Genomic DNA, 12,246 nt, shown 5'->3' on the forward strand with positions numbered 1-12,246 from the left:
CGTGTAGGTATAGTGCATGTTGGAGGAGATATGTTTGAAAGTGTTCCAACTGGTGATGCCATTTTATTAAAGGTTAGTCTACATAACAAATACATTATATATTTTAAACAAAGAAAAAACCTCTAATCATGTGCTTTTTTGTTTCTAATTTCAGCTCGTATGCCACAATTGGTCAGATGAAGAATGTGTGAAGTTTTTAAGTAATTGCTACAAAGCTTTACCAAAACATGGGAAGGTGATTGTTTTGGACTATATAAATCCAGAACTCCCTGATTCAAGTAAAATATCTAAGCATACTTGTGTTATTGACAACCTTATGTTTTTAGTAACAACTGGAAAGGAAAGAAGTGAAGAAGAATTCAAGAGTTTATGCAAGAAATCTGGATTTTCCAAATTTCACGTTGCTTGCGGTGATGATGTATCAGCAATGTCAGGGGTGATGGAATTTTATAAATAGAAGTTACTTAGTAGGAACATGGAATCTTGATATATCCTCAACATTTTATAAAGTTGTAAAATAATAATACTGTGATTTGCAAAGAATAAGCAGTTATGCCCCACTCTTAGAAAGATGTATGTTTATATGTTTTTCATGTGTTCGTATTAATGATTTATGAGTTGTCAGATTAATGGCAAAAGTTTGATTTGTAACTTTAAAGGAATAAATTCAAAAAATTTCGTAGAAAGTTGTAAAATGGTCTTTGCTTTGATGAGTCACCAATGGGCATTCGCTCTCCTTTGCTATTTATATTTAGTAGGGTTTGAGTCACCTACAAAGAATTGATGCAATTGACATAGAAATCTGTCTTTTTAGAGCGACAAGTTGATGCAATCGACATTTGAGCGTAACACACTGAATATGGACACACACAATCAAATAAATAAACAAAGTACAAGTAATCATTTGGGGTAAAATATTTATTTTTGATGGATTATCCTGAGATACACATGGAATTTATGTAAAATGTATTATGGCATAGAGACACCCCCATATGAAGCAAGTGAATTTTTTTTTTTTAATCAATGAAGCAAGTCAAATTATCAAGCGTCTGATCAAGTATCGGTTACAAAGAGATTGACGACAAGAGAGTGAAGAAGGCAAATGAAACCAAAAATAGTATATTCAGACATTGGCTACTCATATTGGAAAGTACATAATTCAGTGAAGACAAATGAGCAAAAGAACCATAATGGATTTGTGTCGTCTTACATGAGTTTGATAGCAATTTTTTTGGTTACAGAGTGGAAATAAAGCTACACACTCCAAGTTGAAAATGGTTCCTTTGATATGCGAACGTGGCATAATACTCCTAGTTGATCACTTAATACTGATTGTGAAATGTTCTTAACATGAGAAAGAAAAATAAACTCTTCAAAGACCATATTTCTAGAAACAAAAGTTTCCTTATTGTGCAAGTCATATATGACATATCCCTTTGTTTGAGGCTTATAGCCAAGGTAAATGCATTTGCGAGCTCTATAATCAAACTTCAAAGGATGTGAAACAATAGTAGAAGCATAGCAAAGGCAACCCAAAACTTTTAAATCACTTAGATTAGGAAGACAAGTATACATACATTCATAGGTTATTTGTTAGGCAAAATAGGAGTATGCATATATGATTGATCAAATTTAAAACATGTTCAATGGGTTGAGTCCAAAAAGATTTAGGTAGATTTGACTGAAACAAAAGAGCACGAGCCACAACTAAAACATGTTGGTGCTTTCTTTCTACCTTTCCATAAGGCCATATAAACTCCTTTAAGTTAAGCCCTACACAACCCCTACAAAATCGACTTGTAGGGTGAGGACTACCAATCACTTATAAACACTTTGCATGGTCTTATCTCATTCAATGTGGGACTCTTAACACATAATGGACCAGTGACATAACAACATTATGCGCTTTTTGCTTATATGATAATAATGTATGATCTGCAACTTCTCATTCTTGACTATGATTTATGATCCTTTATGTGCAAAGATATCTTAGAGATGTACTTAATTTATTCAGATCAAGACTATCTTTGATTCGAGCAAAAACATGTTGAAGAATGAAGTACACATGCTGGAGAATGATGTTAACATTCTGGAGACTAATGTTAACATGATGGAGAATGATGTTTGTATGCTGGAGAATGATGTTAAAATTTGGAAGACTAATGTTAACATGCTGGAGATGATGTCCATCTGTTGGAGATTAATTGTAGCATGCTGGAGAATGATGTTAATATTCTGAAGGCTGATGTTAAAATGCTGGAGAATGATGTTAACATTCTATAGACTGATGTTAACATGTTGGAGAATGATCATTGTCACTTTTTCTTTGAGTCATGCCCTTTAATCTTTGATCTTTTGGAGTGTTTCTTTTACTGATGTGAGATCTGTATACTCCTTGTAGATGTACTGGAAATGCATTTTTAATTTGCAAGAGCTTTTCTAGCATAAACAGATGATTTGAACTTGCTTGATGAAAATGAAAAACGTGGAGAACGTTCTTGGTTTTCCAGAATATTGTCAAAAACGTTCTTGATTATGTTTTGTTCATTTTTTGTCTTTTTCTTAAACTGATTTTGCTTGCATTTCTTAGTACCTATCTTGGATTATTACACTCAAAAACACATGTTAAATTAACACATCATTTAGAATCATAATAGAGTCTTAATCAACCTTTGTTTGTTTACATCAAAACATTAACTTGGGATTTTGTCTCAACAATCTCCCCATTTTTGATGATGACAAACATGTTAATTTATATTTTAATTTTGATTCTAATTTTAATCATATAGAGCTTAAAATATCCCCTCAGAATATGCTTCAGATTTTGAACCAAAATAAAATTTCATTGATGCATCTAGAATGATGAATATACATAATTTAGGCATATGTTTCAAGCAGATTAAAATATACAGAAGTTCAATTTACAAAATGACTTCTTAGTACATATCAGATTACATTAAATCTTAACCAATTCTCCCCATTTGTCAACGTAAAAAGGAATCAAAGAAAAAATGACAATTAAAACCTATTTAGAAGGGGATGGGGAAGATCCTTCAGACGAAGAAGATCGGGATGGTTCCGAAGCAGCCTGGAAAGATGGATGAGGATTTAATGGAGGAGGATCAATCCCTAACTCTAGAGCAAGTTGGGTTGCCATCCAATCTTGTAAAATAACATACTCCTTATCCTGATGTTGTTGATGCGCCATAATTGTCTGGATGCAGCCAAAATTGATTGGCTGGTTGACTCAAGCTCGACTCTTTGAAATTTGGCAGGGCGCTTGGATATGTCTTTAGGAGTAGAAAGGAGAGTGATGTGTGTGGGAGCAGTGGTAGTACAAAAAGATGAAAGAGTTGCAAAGGAAGTGGCAGCTATGGAAAATACATTTGTTGGTGACGTTGGAGGATGAATAGACGGACTAGGGGTGTCAAGGAAGATCAAAAACTGACTGATGTCAAAGATGGATGAACTGGTCTTTTGTGGAGAAACAAAGGCATGTGACACGATTGATATATAATGAAATGGGAGTTGGGAGCTCATGTCACTTAGTGGATGATAGGGAAAAGGAACGACATGTACCTCAATGGTTGTATGGTAAAATGAGGAGAGGAGGCTAGGTGGATTGGAGGGAAAAAAAAGAATGTTGGGTGAAGGTGAAGAACGTTCTTGAGCTGCAGTTTGAGGGGTGCTTGGTGGAGAACGTTCTTGAGTAGCAGGTTGAGTGGTACAAGGTGGAAAACGTTCTTGAGGATCAGGTGTAGAACGTTCTTGAGCAGTTGTTTGTTCAGGATTTTGTCGAGAATGATCTGGTGCGGTGGTTTGAGGTGATGGAAAATGTTCTTGTGGAATAATGGAGGGGGCACCAGATTTACGCGCAGAACGTTTGCGTTTGTGAATGGTAGAGGGAATTGCAATTTTGGGAATGTTTTTGGAGGAGGATTGTTTCTTCATGTGTGAAACATTCTTGGAAGAAAATTTTGAAATTTTTATTGTGGATAATTCAGAAGATAGAGGGATGTTAAAATACCTAAAAATCTTGGAAAGAAGCATGCCATGAGGGACCGTGTTTTTCTTGTAGTCCTTATTCGTGGCAGTTATCATGTTCTGAATTATGATGTAGGGAAGATTAACTCTCTTGCAGTTAAGGAGATGATGGATGATCAATGAGTCATTATCGGAGACATACTCATGACTCCCACAGTGAGGCAAGATCGAGTGCTAGCTGATACTATTGAAGACTTTGCAAAGGGGCTTTAAAGATGCAGACATATAGTTTTTGCAGCCCTCTTGAAACAGTTTAGCAAGAACTTCCTTCATGTTAAGGTTTAGAACTAAGTACCCGTTCTTACTAAAAACGGAAGGATCATCATTTGATAGATAAAGAATGGATGCAAGAATGGCAGGGGTTAACCTTATTTCAATACCATTGAGATTAGTCACTAGAAGTGACTTTTCAGGAAAGGTTTGGGCCTTGCAGTACAATGCCTGCACCACATCAGGGTAGAAACAATAAAAAATCTACAAAAATGGGGTCCATCCTACGGCGTATGTGTGGTGTTGAACATAGTTGCTGTCTATGATCAGATTTTGAAGTAGAAATACTCTACCAATACCAACGGGTCGCTTAACCCATTTTTCAGCATATAGTTTTTGGAGGTTGGAAGGAATGAGTGGAGGGAGGCAATGTTTTGGGCCATATTTTGTGGGGGTGGGAGGCTGATGGGGAACGTTCTGGTTTTTCATTGTTGGGTGCAGAAAGTTCTAAGGAGGGAGAAGGAGAACGTTATGGTGGAGAACATTCTCGAGGCTTTTGTTTTGGAGTAGTGGTGTTACCTCGTTGGGGATTTTTTGGTTTATTTTTGGCCAAAAAATGAGATAAAGTTATGATGGAAAAATCTCAGTCATGGATTTCCTTTTTTGATTAGGAGGTGTTGACTGAGAGGGTTCAATTGGAAGTGAAGATGTAGATGGTTTAGAGGGTTGAAAGATTTTGTTGGGTTTGGTATAGATGATTCAAAATCTTCATTATCGAAGATGACAAACACAATGCATTTGGTGTGTTTTGCCTTTGTTGTTCCGATTCTAGCCGAGACGCGTATGGAACATCTCTTGGCTTCAGTAGGTTTAGAAAAAGATTTGTGCAGATGTACTTCAGACATATTAGAGAAACGGAAGAGAGGATGAAGTACAATTGATAATGGGTTGAGAGAAATGGGATTGAGTTTGAATTAGGAAATGAGGACAAGTAGTCAAATAATGTTTTTCGGAAGATTCATGTGGAGGAGTTGGTCTAGGTGTTGGTGAGGGTGAAAGATTTTGAATTGGAGAAGATGGTGGATATGATGATGAAGATGAGGGCGTGTTAGGGCTAGGGTTTTTCCTTGCAGACATTTTTGTTCGATCCATTTTTGAGTTTTTCCCAAAAGTGGTTTGGAGGTTTTGAGAAGATGAAGTTGCAGTTTTGGAAGAGGAAGAATCAATTTTATGGAATATGAAAAATCGTGATGATGAAGTTGCAGTTGTGCTGTTGTGGAGGGAAGGTGAGCTGACTGAAGTTGCAGTTGCTATTGCAGACAAAGGAACATGTCTCATTAATGCCACGTAAAAAGTGCTTTTGCTGATTTTGTGAGGAAAACAGAGAATGATAAGCGTAGAAACAGAGAATGATGAGTAAAAAACAAATACTCGTTTATGTAGAAAAACAAAAATTCTAATGCAAGCAAATTGGATTTTTAATAATTCTCAGTTTTTCTTTGATAAAATTAAAACTTTCGTCTATAAGGGGTTTGGTAAAAATAACAGCAAGTTGTTTTTTAGTATCTACAAAGATTAATTCAACTTCTTTTTTATTTACATGATCACGAATAAAATGATGTTTTATTTCTATGTGCTTGGATCGTGAATGTTGAATGAGATTTTTTTGAAAGGTTTATAGCACTAATATTATGACAGTAATGTAAAAAAAATTCTTGAATAACATACAAAGAAGTCTTCAAGTTGATTTTTTATCTAGATAACTTGAGAACATCAGTTTGCAGCTGAGACATATTCAACTTCGGTTGTTGATAGAGCAATCATGTTTTGTTTTCTGCACGATCAACTTATTAATTCTTCTCCAAGAAACTAACATGCTTCACTTGTGCTTTTTCGTTCAATTTTATCTCCCGCATAATCTACATTGCAGTAAGCTACAAGATCAAAATGAGAACATTTCCTATACCAAAGGCCAAGATCAGTAGTACCAACGAGATATTTAAAGATCATTTTTACAACTGTTAAATGGGATTCTTTAGGTGCATATTGAAATATAGCACATAATCCAATTGCAAACCCAATGTCAGGTCTACTGGCAGTTAAATAAAGCAATGATCCTATCATATCCCTATATTCTTTTTCAGAAATAGATTTGTCATTTTTCATATTTGTCTAATGAAGAAGATGGATGCATGTGAGTAATCATGATTTTGGCTTCATTCATTATATATTTTTTTAAGAGATCTTTTATATATTTTTCTTGACATATAAAAATGTCATTTTCATGTTGCTTAATCCGCAAGCCAAGAAAATACCTTAACTCTCCTATCATACTCATTTCAAATTCACTTTGCACGAGTTTTCAAAAAACATCACACATTTTCTCATTAGTTGAGCCAAAGATAATATCATCGACATACACTTAAACAATAAGTAAATCATTTTTATCAGTTTTCTTGAAAAGTGTAGTGTTAATCTTTCCTCTAGAAAATCTGGTTTTGATTAAAAAAGAACTAAGTCTTTCATACCAAGCTCTTGTTGCTTGTTTTAATCCATATAGATCATTGGTAAGTTTAAAAACATGATTTGGTTTTGATTGAGCTTCAAAACCTGGAGGTTAGCGCACATAAACTTGTTCATTTAGAAAACCATTTAAGAATGCACTTTTAACATCCATTTGAAAAAGTTTGATAAGTTTATGAGATGCATATGTAAGTAGAATTTGTATGGCTTCTAACCTTGCAACAAGAGCAAAGGTTTCATCATAGTCTATACCTTCTTGTTGATTGTAACCTTGAACAACCAACCTTGCTTTGTTTCTTACAACCTTACCTTCTTCATCTAGCTTGTTTCTAAATACCCATCTTGTTCCTATGATGGTTTGATCTTGTGGATCTGGAACAAGAGTCCAAGCTTCATTCTTTTCAAATTGAAGAAGTTCTTCCTTCGTTGCTTCAATCCAAGATTGATCAACTATGGCTTCTTTGATTGGTTTTGGTTCAATTTGGGAGATCATTGCCATGTTGTTGTTGCCATCATCCTTGAATGACATTCTTGTTCTAATTCTATCCGCTGTATTGTAAGACCCATAATTTTAAAGTGTATTTTATGTATTTTTGTGTATTTTGGATTTTGGCTCAGAGGCTTTTTAGCCAAAGATAATAATATTTTGGAGTTTATATGATCAAAAAGATATTTTGATGCCGATTAGAATTACTCGTCGATAAATAAATTAAATTAACTGCGGTGAATCGTTTACGAAGACTTTAATGCGTTACGGGTGAAATGGTAATTTAACAAATATCTAGATATTTTGAGATATTTGTTAAAAGTAATTAATATATATATATATATATATATATATATATATATAGTTTTATGGTTTTCGGTTTTTTTGTAAATTGTGCAGACCCGTGATAGGTGGCACCTCGATAAACGATACGGGCCCGTGATAGGCAGTACGTTTATGGTTTTCGGTTTTTTTGTAAATTGTGCAGACCCGTGATAGGTGGCACCTCGATAAACGATACGGGCCCGTGATAGGCAGTACGTTTATGGTTTTCGGTTTTTTTGTAAATTGTGCAGACCCGTGATAGGTGGCACCTCGATAAACGATACGGGCCCGTGATAGGCAGTACGTTTATGGTTTTCGGTTTTTTTGTAAATTGTGCAGACCCGTGATAGGTGGCACCTCGATAAACGATACGGGCCCGTGATAGGCAGTACGTTTATGGTTTTCGGTTTTTTTGTAAATTGTGCAGACCCGTGATAGGTGGCACCTCGATAAACGATACGGGCCCGTGATAGGCAGTACGTTTATGGTTTTCGGTTTTTTTGTAAATTGTGCAGACCCGTGATAGGTGGCACCTCGATAAACGATACGGGCCCGTGATAGGCAGTACGTTTATGGTTTTCGGTTTTTTTGTAAATTGTGCAGACCCGTGATAGGTGGCACCTCGATAAACGATACGGGCCCGTGATAGGCAGTACGTTTATGGTTTTCGGTTTTTTTGTAAATTGTGCAGACCCGTGATAGGTGGCACCTCGATAAACGATACGGGCCCGTGATAGGCAGTACGTTTATGGTTTTCGGTTTTTTTGTAAATTGTGCAGACCCGTGATAGGTGGCACCTCGATAAACGATACGGGCCCGTGATAGGCAGTACGTTTATGGTTTTCGGTTTTTTTGTAAATTGTGCAGACCCGTGATAGGTGGCACCTCGATAAACGATACGGGCCCGTGATAGGCAGTACGTTTATGGTTTTCGGTTTTTTTGTAAATTGTGCAGACCCGTGATAGGTGGCACCTCGATAAACGATACGGGCCCGTGATAGGCAGTACGTTTATGGTTTTCGGTTTTTTTGTAAATTGTGCAGACCCGTGATAGGTGGCACCTCGATAAACGATACGGGCCCGTGATAGGCAGTACGTTTATGGTTTTCGGTTTTTTTGTAAATTGTGCAGACCCGTGATAGGTGGCACCTCGATAAACGATACGGGCCCGTGATAGGCAGTACGTTTATGGTTTTCGGTTTTTTTGTAAATTGTGCAGACCCGTGATAGGTGGCACCTCGATAAACGATACGGGCCCGTGATAGGCAGTACGTTTATGGTTTTCGGTTTTTTTGTAAATTGTGCAGACCCGTGATAGGTGGCACCTCGATAAACGATACGGGCCCGTGATAGGCAGTACGTTTATGGTTTTCGGTTTTTTTGTAAATTGTGCAGACCCGTGATAGGTGGCACCTCGATAAACGATACGGGCCCGTGATAGGCAGTACGTTTATGGTTTTCGGTTTTTTTGTAAATTGTGCAGACCCGTGATAGGTGGCACCTCGATAAACGATACGGGCCCGTGATAGGCAGTACGTTTATGGTTTTCGGTTTTTTTGTAAATTGTGCAGACCCGTGATAGGTGGCACCTTGGTAAATAGTACTTTGGCCTGTGATAGGCGGTACATTTACAATTTACGTTATTTTAGTAAACCGTGCAGACCCGTGATAGGTGGCACATCGGTAAACGATACGGGCCCGTGATAGGCAGTACGTTTATGGTTTACGCTTTTTAGTAAATCGTGCAGACCCGTGATAGGTGGCACCTAAGTAATTGGTACTTTGGCCTGCGATAGGCGGTACAATTATGATTTACGGTCCTTCGAGGAGGGTTTTGGTTTGGAATTCCGAGTCCATGCATTTTGGCATATACGCATCGCATTAGGGTGCTTGGCACACGAGTCGTGTTTGAATCAAGTTATGATTGAGTGTTATGTATTGATTTTGTGTGTAAGTGTGATGGATTGTAAAACTATTTCGAAACCCAATTTGTCGTGGTGATTGTGTGGGAATTGCTAAGTGTGATTGTTCGGATTTGTGTGTAAGTGTTGATTGGTTTTGAAACCCTTTAAAAAGCTGATTTTTGCTGAATTTTGTTGTTTTCCTGTTGTTGTCTGATGTGTATTCGAATACAGAAAGCTGTATTCGAATACAGACATGCTGTTTTTGCCACTGACTTACTGTGTAGTCGAATACAGACTGTTGTATTTGAATACAGACATGCTGTTTTACTACTGACTTGCTGTGTAGTCAAATACAGACTGTTGTATTCGAATACAGACATGCTGTTTTTTCTGCTGAATGCTGAAACAGCCTTGTATTCGAATACAGAGATGCTATATTCGAATACAACAATGCTGTTTTGTTAAAAACTTCATTTTTCAACCTTGTTTATGCATATTTGGCATATGGAAACCCTTTTAAGGTGCATGCTTAGTTGAAAGGTTATTTTGTGCATTTAAAACTTAAATGTTATGTGTTATCTGTTAATTTCGGTTGGTGACCCTTTACAATTATTGTGGAAATCTGGGCTTTGCCCTCAGATGAGAGTCATGACGATCCTACCGGTTCGTACCCTACGGACGGGAATGGAGATGAGAACGCTTGACTGCAGCTACGTTAGGAGGATCTCACGGGGCGCGTGGAGATCACTCAGGGTGTATAGTTTTTGGTAGGATGATCAGATTAGGTTGATGTATAGGGACTAGACGTCCTTCTTTTTAGGTTGGAGTATTTTAATTTGGAAAATTGTACTTATACTAATATTGTCAGTTTGACATCTTTTTTGAATGGGTTCCATGTACCATTTGTTGTTGTGTAAATGCTTTGGATTTATATTTGGAGAAACTTTTCCGCTGCTTGTAAATTATAATGACTCAATTATTTATCCAAAGGCATTTCCTTGTTTATTTCTCTGTTTTAGTTTAATTTCTTTTGAAAAAAAAAATACACCCTCGCTTTGAAAATCGGGGTGTTACATGTATCTCCAATGATATGATTTTGAGGGTGATCACTAATCGTTCTCAAACTTTTAGGAGGAGAATGAAACAGAGAATGTTTTTCAATCTGGGTTTCTAGGGGAATATTTTGTTGTTGTTGTTGTCCAAAATGTTCTTCTTCTTTCTCATCTCTTTTACTCAAATCAAGATCATCAAATTCATCAAATAATATATGCATATTGATTTCAATAATTTTAGTTTTTAGATTGAAAACACGATACCCTTTAGAATCAGTTGAGTAACCTAAAAATATAGCTTTGTCCGATTTTGCATAAAACTTTCCAATGTTTTCTTTGTTGTTCAAAATATAACAATAGTATAAAAAAATGTGCAAAAAATGAGATATTTGGCTTTCTATTTTTCCATATTTCATACGGTGTTTTGTTGATAATTTTGCTTATTGATACACAGTATAAGATATAGCATGACGTATTGATAGCTTCAGCCCAAAAATATTTTTCAACATTTGACTTTTCCAAGATTGTTCTTGCCATTTCTTGTAAGGTTCTATTTCTTTCAACAACTCCATTTTTTTGAGGAGTTCTTGCACATGATAGATTATGAGAAATGCCAAGTTCATCAAGGAGGCCAAAAAGATCGATGTGAAGTAGCTCAAGGATTCTGTTTGTGGAAATGAAATCTTTTGAATGAAAACAACTTTTAACTTGTTTTCCTTTAGCACATGCTTCACATACTTTATCTTTATCAAATTCAGTTTTGGCAATCCTCTAACAAGTTCTAATTTTGCAAATTTTAAAATTGTTTTCATGCTAATATGACATGTCCTCTTATGCCAAATCTATTTGTCTTTATTGATGATGGACATGAAGCATAATTCATCAGGTAATTCCTCAAGATATAAAACATACAAAATTTTCTTTCTTGTTCCAGAGAAAAGAACTTTCCCAAAATTTGTGTTTATGACTTCACATAGGTTAGGTTGAAAATAACTTCAAAGCCATTGTCACATAATTGGCTTATGCTGAAGAGATTATGTTTCAATCCTTTCGAAATATTGAGTATCAGTTATCTGAGCATAATTTTTCTTACCAGTTGTTCATTTAACTTTAATATGAGCTTGATTATTGTTCCCGAAAGTGATAGACCCTCCATATTTCTTGACAAAAGGCATGAAACAATTTTTATCACCTGTCATATGTCTTGAGCAGCCACTGTCCAAGAACCATGGCTTTTTCTTGATACTTTGAAATCTAGTCTACATGATATGTTACATTAACTTTAGGTACCCACTTAGTCTTGAGTTCTTAAGGATTAGTTTTAAAATTTGATTCGTTTTTAATATGGCATGTTGATTCGTTTTTAAAGTTTGTTCTTAATTTTTCATCTGTTTTCTTAAGCGAATTCCAGATGCCCAATCTCACTACAATATGAACGTTTGATTTTGCATTTATCTTGTTTTCTTTCAGGAACAAAGAAGTTTTCATACATTCCTACTTGAGATCCCATGATTTTTTCAAAGGTTTTAGTAGCTCTAATGAAATTTGACAAATCTTTTTTAAGAAGTTCAACTTCAGTTTTAAGGAGAATGTTCTCCTTTTGTCATGCAGAACATTCTTGATTTTCAATTTTGAAATCTTTGAGCTGAGATTTTTTCAGATTTTGAATGATCTCTTTAAGTTCATCATGCAAAACCCGAGT

General features: G+C 35.9%; 1 protein-coding gene across 1 annotated transcript in view; it reads left to right on the top strand.

Moving 5' to 3' along the window:
• The window catches only part of LOC101512074 (isoliquiritigenin 2'-O-methyltransferase-like), a 3,585-nt gene extending 2,899 nt beyond the window's left edge, over positions 1 to 686 (top strand). Inside the window, exons 3-4 of the mRNA XM_004516694.4 lie at positions 8 to 72; positions 155 to 686. Of these exons, the coding sequence (XP_004516751.1) occupies positions 8 to 72; positions 155 to 457 (368 nt within the window). The 3' untranslated portion in view covers positions 458 to 686. The remainder of the gene's footprint in view (positions 1 to 7; positions 73 to 154) is intronic.
• The last annotated feature ends 11,560 nt before the right edge of the window (positions 687 to 12,246 follow it).

Source organism: Cicer arietinum, chromosome 4 (genome assembly GCF_000331145.2).
Source record: "Cicer arietinum cultivar CDC Frontier isolate Library 1 chromosome 4, Cicar.CDCFrontier_v2.0, whole genome shotgun sequence".
Lineage (NCBI taxonomy): Eukaryota > Viridiplantae > Streptophyta > Magnoliopsida > Fabales > Fabaceae > Cicer > Cicer arietinum.